The sequence below is a fragment of the Myxine glutinosa genome, chromosome 9, assembly GCF_964187855.1.
Source record: "Myxine glutinosa chromosome 9, kmMyxGlut1.1, whole genome shotgun sequence".
In the NCBI taxonomy this organism is placed as follows: Eukaryota; Metazoa; Chordata; class Myxini; order Myxiniformes; family Myxinidae; genus Myxine; species Myxine glutinosa.
The window spans coordinates 50,715,633-50,735,103 of NC_136269.1; the positions used below are offsets into that span (position 1 = coordinate 50,715,633).

General features: G+C 41.8%; 1 protein-coding gene across 4 annotated transcripts in view; it reads right to left on the reverse strand.

Moving 5' to 3' along the window:
* Nucleotides 1–19,471, reverse strand: part of LOC137435403 (RAB11-binding protein RELCH homolog) — a 228,606-nt gene that overhangs the window by 120,121 nt on the left and 89,014 nt on the right. For 2 of the 4 annotated variants that reach the window (XM_078784344.1, XM_068129169.2), the window contains exons 11-14: nucleotides 17,636–17,707; nucleotides 16,243–16,383; nucleotides 13,347–13,511; nucleotides 13,007–13,154 (exon numbers count right to left, since the gene is read on the reverse strand). In XM_078784344.1, coding sequence (XP_078640470.1) covers nucleotides 13,007–13,154; nucleotides 13,347–13,511; nucleotides 16,243–16,383; nucleotides 17,636–17,707 — 526 coding nt within the window. Of the gene's footprint in view, nucleotides 1–13,006; nucleotides 13,155–13,346; nucleotides 13,512–16,188; nucleotides 16,384–17,635; nucleotides 17,708–19,471 lie in introns of all 4 variants that reach the window. The other 2 variants (XM_068129167.2, XM_068129168.2) reach the window with 1 other exon arrangement.

Sequence of the window (19,471 nt, forward strand, 5' to 3'; positions counted from 1 at the left end):
CTTCATCGAGGGACGTGCTGTGACCGCGGAGGGCCACACCAGGCGAAGCTGTTCCTGAACAACGGAGTCGGCACGTTCAGCGCATGGAGGCTGGGTATAGGCTAAAAGCGTGGTACGAATAAAACCGCTCGAATCGGGTTCCAATATAAGATAACTGCACGGACCACGTGGTACGCCATCCGCTCGGACATACTCAAATTACACGTGGTTCGTGCGAGACTTGATCCCCGCTGCCGCGGCGGCATGAGTACTTAGGTACGTGTGAACATCGTCCCGAAACCCTGTCTCGCACCCGACCGGAAGTGGCGACTCAAGTCTCTCGGTTGCGACGACCCAAAAAGGAACAAGGGGATTAATCTCCCCTTGGTAAGGGCAGGAGGGTCGCACAAAACCAGATACAGACTCCGCATTTAATATGGAATATATATTTTTTTCTTGACTTGGGTTTACTTTCTGAACTCAGTATATCAATCTGGTGAGTTTTTTTTACCCTTTGGTGATGTCTTTGTTGAAAGAACCATGTCACTGAATGTCTTTCGCAGCAAGAAGTCAATAACAGGTGGCGTGACAAAATGTAAGGACAGGTACATTTGACGATTGGCTTCACAATCGGGTATACAAGGGTTGTTGCGTTCTGTATTAGTGGAAAACAACTGCTGCACGTCTACAAAAGTTATTGCCGCTTCCTCTGGAGATGGTCCGTCAACTTGACAATGCTGTTTGTCATGGAGTGGTGGCTTTACGAAATTCTGGCATGAAACAGCGTGCTATTGCTCGGCAGTATGGCATCACTCAAGGTCAGGTGTCAATGATCCTGAAACGAAATGCTCAAAGGGGTGTCCCTACTCCAATACCGAGGCCAGGACGTCCACGCAGAACCACAAGGAGAGATGATCGCCAGCTGCACCAGTTAGTCTGCAATGGCCATACCAAGTCAGCTAATCGGCGTTGGGCTCAGTGGCATCAACTGACAAATGTGCCTGTATCCAGAAGGCTAGTCAACCAACGACTGGTTCAAGCAGGCTATCGTGCCAGGCGTCCCCTTAGAAAGCCACGCCTGACCAGACAACACAGCCAGCGCCGATTGCAGTGGGCCAGAGAGCACCGTCAATGGCAGCCAGGACACTGGAATCACGTGACCTTCAGTGACGAGTCTAGATTTCTGGTCTATCGTCAAGATGGCCACGTCCGAGTGCGCAGACAAGTGCATGAAGCCCAGAACGAAGATTGTATAGTGCCAAGAGTCCAAGCTGGAGGTGGTGGGGTGACCGTTTGGGCTGCTTTTCATGCAGGGGGCAAAACTGACCTGGTTGTTCTGAATGGAAACCTGAACCAGTTCAAGTACAAGGTCATTCTGGAAGAAACGTTGCTTCCATTTGCTCGTCCAGCCTTTCAAGGAAACTTTGTCTTCCAATGCACGGCCTCATCGTGCTCGCATGATCCAACACTTTCTTGCTGAACGTGGTGTAGAGCATATGGAGTGGCCTGCCATGTCCCCGGATATGAATCCGATAGAGAACTTGTGGGCAGAATTAACGCATCAAATCGACAATTTGGACCAGCAGCCGACCTCTGTGCGTGAATTGCAGCAGACTATTGTCACTGCATGGCAAGTGATTCCTGTCCAAACCTTGGCAAATCTCGTGAACAGCATGCCTCAACGTGTACGTGCTCTCCTGAATGCTCGTGGGGGTTACACGAAGTACTGAACTGTAATTTTACTGTCTGTAATCCCAGTCATAATTTAGCTTTTGTTTTTGTTGAAATTTTTTTTGGCTAATGTGCAAAATAAAGAGATACTTCTGGAAAACGTACAGAAGTTTAACACAGTACTGTCTGTGAATTGAGTTCGATATCAGTTTACATCACTTTCGAGGATCAATTTATTTGCTTCGAAATGTCAAATGTGGTTTTTGCTTCTTTTAAACGTCACATTAACAAAATCTAGAATAATTTCAACATAATTCCAATGAACTTTTGGTTCTAAGTCATCTTGAAAAGTAAGTTCACCCCTACAAAAAAATTATTCCATATTAAATGCCAAGTCTGTATATATATATATATATATATATAACACAGTCACGTGAAAAAGTAAGTACACCCCATGTAAAGTTTTGACTTTTTCAACATATTTCAACATACAGCTATTTGATCTTCATTTCAACAATATTGATAGATAAAGGTGATACAATATAACAAATATCATGAAACATTTAGATTTTGTAGTCCATTGTATAATTTAAATAAACATAAATGCAAATTTCGCATGTGGAAAAAGTAAGTACACCCCATTTAAAGGTTATTTTAAAATCTTTTTAACATATGTGGACATATCAATATTCAATCTTCATTTAAACAGTATCTATAGATAAAGGTGATCTTATTGAACAAAAAACAATGAAAGATTGACTTTGCAATAATTTATTCAACAAAAAATTAACAGAGATGCCATTTCCTTCTGTGGAAAAAGTAAGTACGCCCTTGGCTCTAATAGGTGGTATTGCCCCCTTTGGCAGAAACAACCTCAAGTAGTCGTTTCTTATAACTGTCTACCAGTCTCTGACATCGACTGGGAGAAATTTTTGCCCACTCCTCCATGCAGAATTATTTCAGCTGTGCGATGTTTGAGGGGTTTCTTGCATGCACAGCTCGTTTCAAATCCCCCCACAACATCTCGATGGGATTTCGATCCGGGCTTTGACTTGGTCATTCCAGAACCCTCCATTTCTTTCTTTTCAGCCATTCCTTGGTGGATTTACTGGTATGTTTAGGGTCATTGTCATGTTGCAAGGTCCACCTTCGGTTGAGCTTCAACTTTCCGACAGATGGCCTCACATTATCCTCAAGCACCCTCTGGTACAATGCAGAATTCATAGTGCATTATATGATGGTGAGCTGCCCAGGCCCTGATGCAGCAAAGCTGCCCCAAACCATAATATTTCCACCACCATGCTTTACAGTTGGTATCAGGTTCTTGTGGTCAAATGCTGTCTTTAGTTTTCGCCAAACATGTCTTCTGGTACTGTGGCCAAATAGCTCTACCTTTGACTCATCTGTCCAGAGCACATTGTTCCAGAAGTGCTGGTCTTTGCCGAGGTGTTCGTTGGCAACCTTTAGTCTTGCCCTGATGTTCTTTCTGGACAGCAAAGGTTTCCTCCTGGCACACCTCCCATGTAGATCAAATTTGTGCAGCCTCTTTCTAATAGTAGAATCATGCACTTTGACATCAACAGTGGCAAAAGCTACCTGTAGGTCCCGTGATGACATTCTGGGATTCTTAGAGACTTCTTTCAGCATCTTGCGGGCTGCTCTCGGGCTGAACTTGCTGGGGCAGCCTGGCCTGAACAAGTTGGCAGTTGTTTGGAATCTTCTCCACTTGTAGATGATCTTCCGGACAGTCGAATGAATGATTTCAAATTGTTTGGAGATCTTTTTAAATCCCTTCCCAGACTCGTAGGCATCTATACCCTTCTTTCTGAAGGCCTCAGAGAGCTCTTTTGATGTCGGCATGGTGATGCCGCACACTTCAACAACAAAGAGCAAACCAAACTAAATGTCTGAGGTTTAAATAAGACAGGTTCCTCCAAGATCCTCTCTAATGATCTTCTCATCATTTGCACCTGAGCTGGTGCACCTGATTCTAATTTTCGGTATTTGAAGTAGTGATAAATGTCGGGGTGTACTTACTTTTTCCACATGCGAAATTTGCATTTATGTTTATTTAAATTATACAATGGACTACAAAATGTAAATGTTTCATGATATTTGTTATATTATATCACCTTTATATATCAATATTGTTGAAATGAAGATCAAATAGCTGTATGTTGAAAAAGTCAAAACTTTACATGGGGTGTACTTACTTTTTCACGTGACTGTATATCTATGCATGTGTATATCTATGCATGTGTGTGTGTATATACATACATATATATATATATATATATATATATATATATATATATATAATAAGTAAATATTTAGGCCCTGTATTTGCAAAGTTAAAGACAGAGTTAGTGAAGTTGGTGGAGAAGAATTGACATTTTATCAGACTCTCACAATTTTAAAGCAAGGTCTAAGAACAACTCCCTTGAAGTTGAAGCACATTGTACTAGTTTTCAAGAACATTGTTCGTTGAGAAGGTTGAGATGTATTAGAGGTTAATGACAATACACAGTGCCTTCCATAAGTATTGGAACAGTGAAGTCAAATTTGTTATTATTGCTCTATTCTCAAAACTTTTGGATTTGGAACCAACAGATGAATATGAGGCAAAAGTACAGAAGGTCAGATTTTATTTATTGGTACATCTATACATACATGTTTTAGCATTGTAGAATAACAGCTCTTTTTATGTTCAGTCCCCCATTTTGGGCAAGCATAAGTAATCGAACAGATGACTGACAGGTGTTTCTTGTTGCTCTGGTGTTTCTTATTGCATTGATTGTTCACACACAAAGATCTGTAAATGATTTTAGCCTTTGCTTTTGGTTTTAGGGAGTCTGTCTTTGGAGCCAGTGGCATAAACCAGCATGAACACCAGAGAACTGTCTATGAAGGAAAAGCAAGAAATTGGGAAGCTGAAAGAACAGAATAATTCAATTTTAAACATAGCACAACAATTAGGCAGAGCAAATACAACAATTTGGAATATTTTGAAAAGGAAAAAAAACACTAGTGTTCTTAGCAATAGACAATGGCTCGGTCAGCCAAATAAAACAACTGCAGTTGATGACAGAACTATAACGGCACTCTTAGACGTCACGACGTCGACTGATATGCCTCCGCCCACATTATTACATCATTATAATACTTGTATAAAGTTTGATTTAAATCCTTTCAGCTGTGCCTAAGTTAGCACATTTTTACCTGACATGACCTCTGACATTTGACCTATTGATCCCAAAATTTTATCAGTTCATGTTTACATCATTAAACATAACTGTACCAAGTTTTAATTTAAAACCCTTCAGCTGTTCACAAGTTCTCACATTTTTACCTGACATGACCTCGGACCTTTGGCCTTTGACTTTGGAACCCCCAAAATCTAATTACTTAATCTTTACATCATTATACATATCTGTACCAAGTTTGAATTAGATCCCTTTAGCCATTTTCAAGTTAAAGACCTATTACAGACTTTGACCTTTAACCTTTGACCTCTTGAACCCAAAATCGAATCAGTTAATCTTTATATCATTATACATACCTGTACCAAGTATGAGTTAGATCACTTCAGCCATTCTCGAGTTATAGACCGATTACAGGCTTTGATCTTTGACCTCTTGACTCCAAATTCTAATCATTTAATCTTTACATCATTATACATACCCATACCAAATTTGAATTAGATCACTTCAGCCATTCTCAAGTTATCGACCTATTACATATTTGACCTTTGACTTTTGACCCCAAAATCGATACACTTAATCTTTACAATCTTATACATACCTGTACAAAGTTTGAATTGGATCACTTCAGCTGTTCTCAAGTTGTTGACCTATTACAAATTTGACCTTTGACCCCAAAATCGAATCACTTAATCTTTACATCATTATACATGCCTGTACTAAGTTTGAATTGGATCACTTCAGCCGTTCTCAAGATATAGACCTATTACAGACTTTGACCTTTGACCTCTTGACACCAAAATCGAATCAGTTCATCTTTCCATCATTCTCCATAAGTTTATCAAATTTGGTCAGAATCCCATCACTGGTTGACAAGATATCACGGTAAAAGCATTTTTACTTAACATGACCTCTGACCTTTGCCCTTTAACCTCGCTACTCCAAGATCTAATAATTTCATCTTTACCTCATTATACATACCTGTGCCCAGTCTGACTAAGATCCCTTCAGCCGTTCTCAAGTTATCGCAGTAACGAAAACCTATCGTGGACAAATGGACGGACAGACAGACAACCTGAAAACATAATGCATGCGGCAACTTCGTTGGCGGAGACATAAAAATCATCACAGTTTGAATAGAGAAAAGGGGTCATTCTGCTGTTTTGTGTCACTGTGTGTACCGCAATGAGCATGGAGAAAAGAAAGAAAACCAGAGAATTGCCTGAGGAGGTCAGACACAAGATTGTAGCCAAGCATGGACAATCTCAAGGCTACAAGTCCATCTCCAGAGACCTTGATGTTCCTGGGTCCACCGTACGCAATGTTATTAGGAAGGTTAAGGCCCATGGCACTGCAGCCAACCTCCCGGGATGTGGCCGCAAGAGAAGGCTTGATTGAAGATTGTGGGGAAGGGTTGTTCGAATGGTGGAGAAAGCACCTCGATCAACTGCCAAACAGATTCAAGCTGACCTTCAGACAGAAAGTACGACAGTTTCAACTCGTACCATCCGTCACCAACTCAATGAAAGGGAGTTCTATGGTAGGAGATCCAGGAGGACCCCACTGCTGAGAGAGAGAGACATAAGAAAGCCCGACTGGATTTTGCCAAAACACACCTGAACAAGAAGGATTATTCCTTCTGGGAGAATGTCATGTGGACAGATGAGACAAAATTAGAGCTTTTTGGTAAAGCACATCAACTCTATGTTTACATAAAACAAAATGAAGCCTTCAAATAAAAGAACACCTTCCCTACAGTTAAACATGGAGGAGGTTCAGTGATGTTTTGGGATTGCTATGCTGCCTCTGGCACTGGGTGCCTTGAAAGTGTGCATGGTATCATGAAATCAGGAGATTACCAAGGCATTTGGGAGCGCAATGTTTAACCCAGTGTCAGAAAGCAGGGTATCTGTCGAAGGTCATGGGTCTTTTAGCAGGACAATGATGCCAAACACACTTCAAAAAGCACCCAGGAATGGTTCAAGATAAAACGCTGGACTGTTTTGAAATGGCCAGCAATAAGTCCAGATCTAAATCCCATTGAACACTTGTGGGGAGATCTGAAAACAGCAGTTGGGAGAAGGCATCCTTCAAATCTTGGGGAACTGGAGCAGTTTGCACAAGAAGAGTGGGCCAAACTACCAGTAGAGAGGTGTAGGAAGCTCATTCATGGTTATAGGAAGTGCTTGACTGCAGTTATTGTGTCCAAAGGCTGTGCTACCAAATATTAAGTCTAGGGTGTCAATAATTTTGTTAATGCCATTTATTTTTATTTTTTCACGTAAAAGGATATATTAAGTTCTGAATCAAAAACAAAGGTTCTGTAATATTAACAGTGAAACTAGAACTGCCACTTTATAACTGCTGGCAATGATGACCGGTTTACTCTGCCTTCCTGCTTTCATTGGACATGCTTTGATACAACCACCTTTGGTGGATACAACCACGATACACACACATGCACCCCCCCCCCCCACACACACAAACTCTCCCCCCCCCCCCCGCACACACACACACACATCCCCCCACACACACACACACACACATCCCCACACACACACACGCACATCCTCCCTCCCCCCCCCCCCCACACACACATATCCACACACACGCACATCTCCACATACACACACACACACACACACACACACACGCACACACACACACACACACACACACACACACACACACACACACACACACACACACACACACACACACACACACCAAGAGATATCCATTTAAAAAAAAAAAATTCGTTTAATTAACGATATCTGCCACCCGTGGAAGAACGTCGTGCCGTGGGCATGACGTCATCCGTGGAGCGTGCCATAAGTCAGCGTTAGAACGAAGCTTCCCGTCGATCGAACTTGGTCAAATTTTTCATAATTGTCACCAAATTTGTAGAGATATTTTGTTAACTCATCCGAGGCAAGACTACAATCGAAATCCGATTTGAAATCGGAGCAAAATTGACGCCGCAAGATCTGCCTGCACGCATGGATATTTTACCTGAGGAAGAATTCATTTTGAAAATGCGATCAATTTAAAATGTCAGATTTCGAATAACCGTCATTTTTCATCGGATTTCCACCAAATAAAGGTTACCATTGCTTGCAGATACCTCTCTTTCTCTTTAAAATTGAAGACAGGATGAACTTCAGAGCAAGAAATAAGCCGAGGCGGCGGAGAGTTTTACAATGTTATTTTCCAATGTAAATGACAATATCGTGTAGTTTTACGAAAATTCATCAGAATTTGCCCAGATTTGTTGTATTCGAATGTCAACACCCTCTAGCGACTGCCAAATCCGAAGACAGAATTTAATTCCAAGCTACCCTTAGCTCGTGAGGTGGTTATGTCACATGGCCTGGTAAGAAAAAGTGTTGTGGTTCTTCTTCTTCATGCAATAACAACTTCTAGCTTCCAGACCGTACATCCAATCATCTTTAAATTTTGCACACTTGTTCCGCTTGATGAGAGCTACATTGCATTAAAAATTCAAGTCGATCAATGCAGTGCTTCAAGAGATAGAAGCTTTTTAGGATTTTCCTTCCATTATTTATTGCGGCCAAACCATGTGACTTATCAAAACGTCTCAAGTAACATTGAAACATCCCCCCATGAGGAACGTTTGTGTAAAGTTTCCACTCGATATCTTCACAAATTATGGAGGCGATACCATTTCTAGTTTATGCTTGAAAAGGTCATAACTCTGAAACCATGTGATGGATGACGTCGTGCTCCTTGACTTTTTTGTTTGTCACGAGCATGCGATTATGCATGCCAAGTTTGGGATCGATCTGTTCAGGCGTTTTGAAGAAAATGGGATTTTAGTGTTTTTTTCAGACTTTTCACTCAAAACAAAATGGCGGCCGAACCATGTGACGTATGACTGAAATATTTTGCATTCTGAGTTTTTTTTAACTAAGCATCTGGGAAAAAAAATATCATTTTCAGGGGAGAAAAATTGTGTTTGACGAATTCTAACCTCTTAACGTTAGCATTTTTAATATACTCAATAAACATGTTTTTTTGTTCCCATTGCAGAGTTCTTTAGAATGAGCCATTACTCAAATGTTTCCATTCAGCCGTTCCAGATATAGAGGGGCAAAGTTGAAGGTGTTTTACAAGATGGTGCCCATACCACGTGACCTATGACGTCATAATTAGCATTTAAAAATTATACGAGCCTAGCCGATCATTTGATGAAAATTTCCTGTCAATCCGACCAACGGTTGCTGAGAACATTAATTTTAAAGTTTTCGGAGGTGCAAAATAGGGCGGAAGAATAATAAGAAAAACTTTGGGAATAATATAATAGGTTACTCTCCATTTCATGGAGAGTAAACCTAATAAACAATTGTGGAGACCCCAAATACTTTTGTCAATTTCAACTTCTTTTTAAAGAAAATTGTGAGTTATTTGAAAAAAGTGCAGGGGTGCCAATATTTTTGGCCACGACTGTGTGTATATATATATATATATATATATATATATATATATATATATATATATATATATATATATATATATATATATATATATTCTTAGGGAGGAAAACTGGAAATTTAGAAGGACAGATTGGGTGGGGTTGGGTGGGTGTTAATGAGGGTAGAAAAGATCATGGTTTTGGATTTCAGATGATCTGAGATGGTGGTGAACAGTTGTCTTGAAGACCTGGAGGGAAGAATGAGATTTGAAGAGAACGTGGATGTATATCCCAGAGGACATGTATATCCCACTGATTGGCCAGATCTGCATCTGGACTGAAATCAAAATCCAATCAGCTTGTTCTTATCACAAACCCAATACATACACCAAGTTGTCATAATCCGTCCATAACTTTTTGAAGTATCATGCTATATATTGTTTTGACCCCACATTTCACTGGTGAAGAATTACTTGAAAAATTCTCGAAACTGTATCTTCAGCAGAATTTAATCAATTTGTGCACACCAAATTTCAGCTAAATATGTCCATAACGTTTTGAGATATCCTGCTCACAGACAGACAAACAGACAGGTGTGAAAACAACCTCCATCCACCTTCAGTGATGGAGGTAAAGATGATGGCAACCTTCGAAGAAAGAATATGATCAAGAACCAATGGTGATAGAAAGTGATTTATCGGTACATAGAGACTTTGGAAAAGCTGGTAAATGGAAAAGCACCAGGAGTCATGAAATTCCAATACAACTCTTTAACATAGTTTGTGAGGAGGCAATCAAGATTTTAACAGCTATCTGTACACCGATCTGGAGCAGGATTGTATGGCGTAAAGCTCTAAAAAGGTGGAAGCACTCAGTCTACATACCATTGCTAAAGAATGGAGATGCAAGAGAATGTTCAAATAACCGAACCATTGCTTTGACTTCACATGCGAGCATTATATTACTAAAGATCATTTAACACAGAATAACAGACGTCAATGCCTGTTGAGCAAGCAGATTTCAGAAGAGGAAGAGGTACTTGGGATCGAGTCATAAATTTGAGATGGATCATGGAAAAAGCAAAGGAATATCAAAGGCAGGTACTACTGTATCTGTTTTATAGATTATAGCAAAAAGCTTGCAATTGTGTTGATCATGAATTGATGTGGATTATGCTTAGAGAAAATGGAGGTGTCAGAGCACCTGGTATGTCTGATAAGAAACCTGTACACTAACAAGAAACTACAATATGAACAGAGTATAGAGAGACAGATGGTGTGAGAGCACATGAGGAAATCAAACTTGGATGACATAGAGGCTGAAGTCAGGATTGGAGGAAGACGTATCAACAATCTAAGGTATGCTGATGATACCACTGTGTTGGCAGAAAGTAAAGAGGACTTGATGAAACCGCTGCAGACAGCGAAGAAGGAGATTGAAAAAACTGGTATTTATCGAAAACTAAAAGAAGACAAATCTTGTCAACTGAGAAGATCGACGTGTTCAGATTGGGAGACGATCATGTGGAAATAGTGGAAAGTTTCATCTTCCTTGTTAAGACATTGAAATGAGTAGAGGATGTAGTGAAGAAAATCAGATGGTTAGCATAAGGGGGAACAGTAATGTGAGGATTAACAAAGATCTGGAAAGACAAAGATGTGACCAATAGGAGGCTGGTGAATGTTCTGGAAGGCAGTTATCATGTATGGATGCGAGTCATGGACAGGGAAAAAATAAAAGAAATGAAGAAGATTGACAATTTTGAAATGTGGTTTTGGAGACGAATGTTAAAAATTCCATGGAATGCAAGAAGAACAAACAAATCCGTGCTTGAAGGAATTAGACAATCATGTACATTGGAAGCACTGATGCTAAACCAGAAACTGTCATTCGTACCTTGGACACATCATGCATGCAGAAAAGGAAAGTGTGGAGAAATCAACCATACTGGGTATGATGGATGGAAGAAGAGGAAGAGGCAGTCTTGTTTGTGCTGGATGGATTGGGTAAAGGCTGCAACCAATCTGTCTCTGCCAGAGCTTCGAGAAGCAGTGCAGGATAACGATGTTTGGAGAAATCTCATCATGAATTTCACCAGAAGTCGGCTACGACTTGACGGCACTAGATTACTTATTATGGACATAGGAATAGAATGAATTACATTTTTAAACAATAGAAAATAGGTTCAATTGATTTCAATAGAGAAAGCTGTGTGCTGATAATCCCATTGCTGGAGCCGCAAGGGTTAATCTAGGAGTGAAGGGATGTAAGTGAGTTTGGGTGCAGCCACAGAAACACTCTCTCATGGGAATAACCACATCTTGATGAATCAGAGAGATAGTTATGACCAGGAATGTTGCTTATCGGAAAGAAAGAGTTGTGAATTTTGGACAGGGTGGTGGATGACATGGAGGCTGGCACACAAGGGCTCAGTATTTTACAAAAAGCATCACAACTACTCTTTCAAGTCGATACGTGAATGTCAACAGACACCAGCAACCTCAATAACCTCAAAAAGGATAGCATACTCTTCAAATATTTGGATAATTGATAAATATATGGCCCCTTTAATAAATTGGGGATCACTCCCAGAACATATTACTCAAAAGCAGGTGCATTGCTGATGAACTATCCTGTGAATACTTATTAATAAGACCTTATCATAATGAAATGGGAAAAAGGCTAAATTAGTCCCAAAGCTGGTCGAATAGTATGATTGCAAATACTGGAGGTTTGAGAGATGGATGAATGCAAATCACAACAAAGGAGGAAATGGGGAGGAAATGGGGAGGAAATGGGAAGGAAATGGGAAGGAAATGGGGAGGAAATGGGGAGGAAATGGGGAGGAAAGGGGGAGGAAAGGGGGAGGAAAGGGGGAGGAAAGGGGGAGGAAAGGAGGAGAGAAGGGGAAGGGAAGGTGAAGAGAACGGGTAGGGAAGGGGGCTGGAAAGGGGAGGGAAGGGTGAGGGAATGGGGAGAGAAGGGAGAGAGAAGGGGATCTTAATCCACTTGCCTTAACTACATATACTGCCCAGAGATCCAAGACACCCCGAGTGGGCTGATGGTCGGCTCTTGAGGTTGTTTTGGGGGAACCCCCCTGGGAGTCCCCATTATCAGAAATCAAAAAATCGAAGCCAGAGCAATTGTGCGGGCTACTGTCTCGTATTCATTTGTCAAGTTTCAGAACAATCAGCCGGGTGATAGGGGTGGAGTAGCAAAAATAGCAAAAAGTTAACGGATGACAGAATGGACGGACAGACATCTGGACATCATAAAACATTTTACAAGTTCACCTCTTCGAGATCAAGATGAGATGATTTAAAATGATATAACTGAAAAATAATTAGAATAATAAATAAGTCCGATTAGGCAATTTAAACAAACTTATAATCAGTCTAACTGCATGCCGTATTTTAGAGAGATTTTCCTAATTTGCCAAAATCAAAAAAGTCGTGTGTATCATTGCTTGTGGAGCATATCAGAGAAAAAGAGAGACAGAGCAGACATAATATCTTTGTCAATTTTACATCTTCACAATTCATTTCCTGCAAATATTTGATGGACAACCAACTGTGAATGCACAAAGTCATGTAAGTACTATAAATAAATAACAATAAATAAATAAAACTAATATTGATAGGAAAAAACCCCACAAATAAACTTCCACACGTACAGAATATACAATTTATGTGAATGACAACGTTCATCCAGCAGGCATGTTTACCTTCGAGTTTCACATTGCCAATAACACTGGCAGCTTGTTGGACAAATGGTGCCGTTTGGAGCACATGGACGAAGAGACAGGGCAGAAGTGAATGCACAACTGACAGGTACATGCGCAGTTTCCTTTCATCTCGCACTGTAGTCCATTCCTTTAGAAAATACAGCAAGAAAAGTAGTGTTTGAAAGAGAAAGCATAGATGGCAGCTTAATTTCTCCAAAACGGACTTGAAGAATTCAAATACATCTAGCAAAGCATTAAGAAGAGAAAGAATATGACACGACACAATAAATTAGTTATTCTATCAAATCCTAATTCCTTATGGTCTTTTCGGCATCCTTACTGAGCAGAGAGCTTGCAGTTTGCAGAGTAGGCCTGCGAAGAGATGTGACTCCAGCCGATCAAGCTCTGCGGCCCAGCAAGCAAGACTCGACAATAACGATGAGCGGCCTGCAACCTGAACACCCTCAGCACTATCAGCGAGCGACACCAGCAGCAGTTCATAACCCTGAAGGTTGGGATTAGAGACAATGGTATTGTTGCGGATATGAGGATTGCATTTTTTTGATTGTGTGTATTGTAGTGGTAAATTGTTGTGTAACATTAGTTGGATATGGCCCCTCCTGCCTCCAGAGTTGTGTAAAGGTAAAAAGGGCGTCCCGGTAGTTATTCCATGAAACACCACATTGCAGGACCCGATAAAACCCTTGTTCAGTAGCTTATATCTTATTATGTGTTTTAGAGTAAGGCCTTGTCTTCCATTAGAATGACACTCCATTGCACCGAATCAATTAAGAATAGCTCCCCTTCAATAATTCCATTTCCCAGCCAAACTCTCCATCTGTGGGTAAAGCAGTTCACAAGCGTGGGGTGCACCCCCTCTCAATTCGCTGCTATAGTGAATATGTGCTCCGTGCTCTGTTCGAACAGGAGGGGCGGGGTCGCCAGGGAGAGGCAAGCCCAGGGCGCGCCACGAAGGGCGGGGCTGTGCAGCCCATGCCCAAATAAGGAAACAAGCCCGTGGCTCGCCACGAGGGGCGTGCCGTCGGCGCGATGCCCAAATAAGGAGACAGGCCCGTGGGATTACCATACAAGGTCACGAAACAGAGCGCCGGGGAGGAGGGCGGTACCGAAACCGAAGGGGGCGTGTCAGACCCGCGCTGAAGGTTTGGACAGAAGGGTGCGACGATCGCTGGACCAAGCGACACGAGGGATACGGCAGATGAGTCCAAGTGCGTAGGAGGGCGTGTCAGTCCCGCGCTGGAGAGAAGTGAGAGGCAGGGAATACGAGCTGAGCTGCGTGGAGAGGTACACGACAAAAGAAAGGGTCCAAGAGAAAGCAGAGGAACTTTTACGAACGAGTTGCAAAGAGATACGGCAGATGAGTCCAGCACCGTTTCAACCAGCCGCGTGAAGCCCTGACGGGGCAGCGAGTGACCCTGCCGGCGTGCGCTGTAAAGCCGAATACCAGGAGCTGCCGGCATGCACTGTAAAGCGGATTTCAAGGAGCTGCCGGCTCCCCGCTTCCCGCCCGGAGTGGACCTGCTCGCTGTGCCCTGTGATCCCACCTGCTCATCCTTTCCAGCCATTCCTGCCTGCAAGTTCCCCATTTGCGTACGTGAGTTTGTTTTGTTCGTGCTGTCCTGGGTAGTAACTAAGTCTGTATAAGCTAGTAATTTTCACTGTGTCACCTGCGTCTCATGTCCGCTGTAAATACCCGTGACTGCTCTTTTTGCTTATGTGTGTAAATAATAATAAACCCCGTTACTCTTCTGTACGTCTTCTTCTCCTTCCTCTTTGCATTCGTCGTCTTAGTCTTTTCCTCATTGAATATCTGTGGCGCGATACGGCCAACGTTTGGGTGAATCGGGTTTAGTCGGGGAACAACTGTTCGGTCGCGGAGCCTCCGCTCGGCAAATATAACATCCTAATCCGCGGACCGTAACAGTATTATCATATCAAAATCCAAAGAATGCTGTCAGGATTTTTATTAGTGTATATGGTGCCAGCATGATCGGAACACTAACATTAGTTACAAGGGCATTAATAAACTAGAACGGCACTCGGTAGAGCGCATACAATTAATTCCTTCAGAAAGTATTCACACCCCTTGACTTTTTTCACATTTTGTTGTGCTACAGCGTGAATTTAAAATGGATTAAATTGACCTTTTTTGTCGTTGATCTACATATAATACCCATAATGTCAAAGTGGAATATTTTTTTCGAAACCTCAATTTAATCTCAATTCTTAAGAAAAATCTCAATTGAATCCATTTTAAATTCAGGCTATAACACAACAAAATGTGAAAAAGTCAAGGGGGTGCTTACTTTCTGAAGTCACTGATCCTCCACCAGGCTGAACATTTTTCATTTTGTATCCCACTGATAGGCCGGATCTAGATTCGGACCTGAACCAAACTCTAATCGGCTTGTTCTGGTCACCGAACCAACTCACCCACCTAGGTTTGTCATAATCCATCCACAACTTTTGAGATACCGTGCTATGTATCGTTTTTGGTCCTACCTCTCAATGGTGAAGAATCGCTTAAAAATTATAGTATGCGGATCTTCACCAAAATGTAATCAATTCGTCCTTGTCACACACACCCAACCTGTCCACCAAATTTAATCTGAATGTCTATTTTTATTTTTTTTGAGATATCCTACTCACAGATAGACATACATACAAACAAACAGGCAAAACAGACAGAGATGAGAACAACCTCCATCCACCTTCGATGGCGAAGATAATGATTAACGGACCAACACAGTGTATGGAAATTGAATCTCACAAACATGGCTTATGAGCTTCTTCAGACAGAAACACCAAGCAGACCAACATAGCCAAACAGGAAGAGACCAAAAACTGTGTTTGCCATTAAGGAGAGTTGAAATCAAACTAGCAACATCACTCAGCTAGTCCAATGGTGATCGCCTGAGGGCACAAATATTTAAAATGAAATGAAACTCACTCTGTGCTTCAAGCACTGTGGAAGTGGGTAGAAAATATCAAATAGGTTTGTTACACACGTAAACATGTGCCTCTAAAAATGTCATTGTATCTCAACAACGATCCATGTAAACGAATTTAAAATGACATTGGCAAAACAGTTTTCATTTTTATATCGAAAGTCGAAAACCTTATCAACTACAACATATATAATCTCAAAAGCAATCACTGACACGATAATTTGGCCTCCTGCACCCACAGCCCCGTATGCATGGACCCAGGTTCACCAGGAAGTATTTGTCAGGATCATCAATGTAGGCCAACACAATGGCCACAGCTCGAATGACAGCCTCTCGAACCTCGGAGACTCGCTGCTCAGCAAGCATCTGCTGAAGCATCGAGAGCACCAGCGAACTACGAATACTTTTCTGGGGTGAAAAGAAAGATGAAGTGTGACACAAAGCATATCATTGGAGAGAAAGCCCTACCCGATGACGATATTCCGCATTCATCAATTAGCACGAATGTATGAAACTGGATTTGACAGTATGAGGAGTAGATGGATAGAAAGTCTCCAAGACAGACTTCTGAGTCTGTTACAGTTGATTCCCAACGTAACTCCTGCCACATATTAGAATAGACTCACAATATAACAAACGCATTGTTTTGTGGACTGGTTTTTGTATTGAAAATTAGTTTGAACAGGACTCACAATAATTAAATTAATAATTAATTAACTACTTTGTAAAATATTGATTGGTATCTGGAATGGGCCAAGTATGCGAGAAAGGTTGAGGGAATATGCAAAGAACACCCAAGGATTATTGAGGAAGTAGACTTGAAACTTGCAACAAAGGCAGGGCGGATCGCAAAACAAGCAACAGGTTCTCCGTTGTGAAAATAAGTATGAACAAGCGCACATTAATAATATTGTTAGATCAAGAGAAAAATCACATCAATCAAAAGCGACATAGTGGAATGAATGAATGAATGATCGTTTTAAGGCCATTTTTCCCCGCTAGAGCGGGGGTTGGCCTTGCGGGCCCCATGACGATCATGGTTCCCTGTTTGAAGCAATGTTTTAATGGCCGGATGCCCTTCCTGACGCCAACCCTTGGTCACCTCTTACGATGCGCAGCGATACGGTGTACCTATTCTAAATCGGGGTACACACAGTGATCATTCATCCCAGCAAGCTGGTACTCAATTTGCCGACCTCGGAAGGATGACAGGCTGAGTCAACCCCCCTGGCGTTAATTCAGCGATCGACCGGGATTCGAACCCTGGATCCTAGGATCCCAAGCCGGCACCCTAACCGCTAAGCCAACACCAGGCTAAAAGCGACATAGTGGATCGACAGTATTTGTGGTCAAGCAACACGGAAGGTAATTGATTGAAGTAACACAAACTACGTTATCCAGTTATCACTTCGCCACTTTACAAATCGGCGATAATAGAGAGTTGTACCCAATGTCTCTACATGGCCAACACCGATTTTGATAATTATTTATTTTCTTCATCCCATCATTTGACATTATTGAAATCCGTTCATTAAAATGGCAATGTCCACAAAAAAATGCTTCTTCTTTTAAGATTTAAGGAAATCTGCCATCACGAGTGTTCCTTATAATGGGGCACTGTTGTACTTAAGTACAAGGCCATTGTTTTCTAACACCTTACCAGCAAGAATGGGGCAAGCACTCCACAGGCTTCAGCAACCAGCAGCCGTCGCTCCACATATTTATGGTTTATCTAAAAGGTAAAACGAATAATAAATAACATAATAACAAAAAAAGTAAAAAGGTAAAAGTAAATAAGAACAACAAAAAGCAAAAAAGGAATAACAATATAAGAACCACAAAAACAGTCAGATCCAATGGCGTCTACTTTACACAAAAACAATGTCAAACTAACAGCTTATACAGAACAACAAGTCAAATTTCAGCACATGTACATATAGGATTTTGCATTGTCATAACTAGTTTTATAACTAGTATCATAACTAGGATCATAACTAGTTTTCTTTGAAATAAGGACCCATCTGCATATTATATGAATGTAAAAGGGAATAACTTTAATCAGCTCCCAGCCTCTCCATGTGCTCTCTGTATGCAGAAAAGTGCAAAATAACAAAAGTTTACGCTTGAGGAGGAGTTAGAACATCCAGAACAAGTACAACAGATAGTAAAGCAGTGAAACACCCCAACAGCAGGGTACAAGGACTCAACAGAGGGACACTTGGAGAAATAATCACTGCGGGGAAGAATGAGAGAACAAGAGAGAGGAGTGAGGGGGGGGGGGGGGGTGAAACACGGCGGATGGATGAACAAGCTGGATAAAAGCTCAAACACAATAAGAATGGGGCTCAAAGAATGGGAATGTAAAAGTGGGGATGAAAGAGTAATGGAACAAAAATGGAAAGCTGAGTGGATGGATAGTGTTGAAAAAACAATAACCTGGAAAAGAAGGGGTGGGTTTGCGAATGGTTATTGAGCGCAGAAAATATTGTCGCGTCGCCCAGCGATTAAGACCATTGGGTGACGAATGACCAATCGTTTTCACTCCCGAGGCGAACTCCAAATTCTTGGCGGTTATTTTTATGGTGCACGCGGGACAGAAGGCAGTGAGGTGCTTACCTGAACGAAAGCACACAGGTTTATTCCCGAACCCAACACAATGCAAACAAGAGACAACAAGTGAAATGCAACAATAATGAATTGAATGGAAGTAAATGTTATGCGAAATAGAGGTTGAGGTAAAATAATCAAAACTCCTACTTTGAGGATCCTCCACTCAGACACAAATACGAACAAGTGGAAAGATAAAATAAAAATAAATGTTCCCTTTTAAACGGCCGGCACTCAGTTCTGGTCCAAAATGTGTTTATGGGCTTGATAGTCGCTGCAACCCGTGTAGCCACTTGTGCGGGAAGCGCTCCAACAATGGTGCTGGCGCCGCACGTCAAAAATGCCCAGGCGTGAGCAAGCAGTCAAAACGGCCCTTCCTCACTTCCACTGCCAAGCGCAATGCGAAGAGCACCACCAACCAATAACACCCCCTCCAACGTTGCAAATGTTCACACGAGGCTCTGAAAAGTCTCCTCACAAGCGCACACAAGCCAGCTGCAGCCGAAAAGCCAGAGACAAAGCCGACCAGAGCACGACTCTTCTTCCTCCTTCCTGCTCGAACCTTCTCGCTCTCTCACATCACACCGACCAATGGCCGAGCTCTCTCGAAACACCCCATGTCCTCTCGACCAATGACGAAGCTCGGGGCGTGGCCTGCCAGCTCTGCTCTTTCTAGAGGCAGGGCTTAGTTGCCGAATGGCTCTGCTTGGCTTGCATGGGACGGTTGTTATTGTTGTTGTTGCTAAAAACATGAGTTTTTAAGGATGGTTTTATGGCCGGCCTCGTTGCAATTATAAAAACATAGGGAAAAACCACTGAGGGCAATCACATACTGGGGGACAACTAATCTTAACCCCTATCTAATTACCATAGCTTCACCCCTCATGTA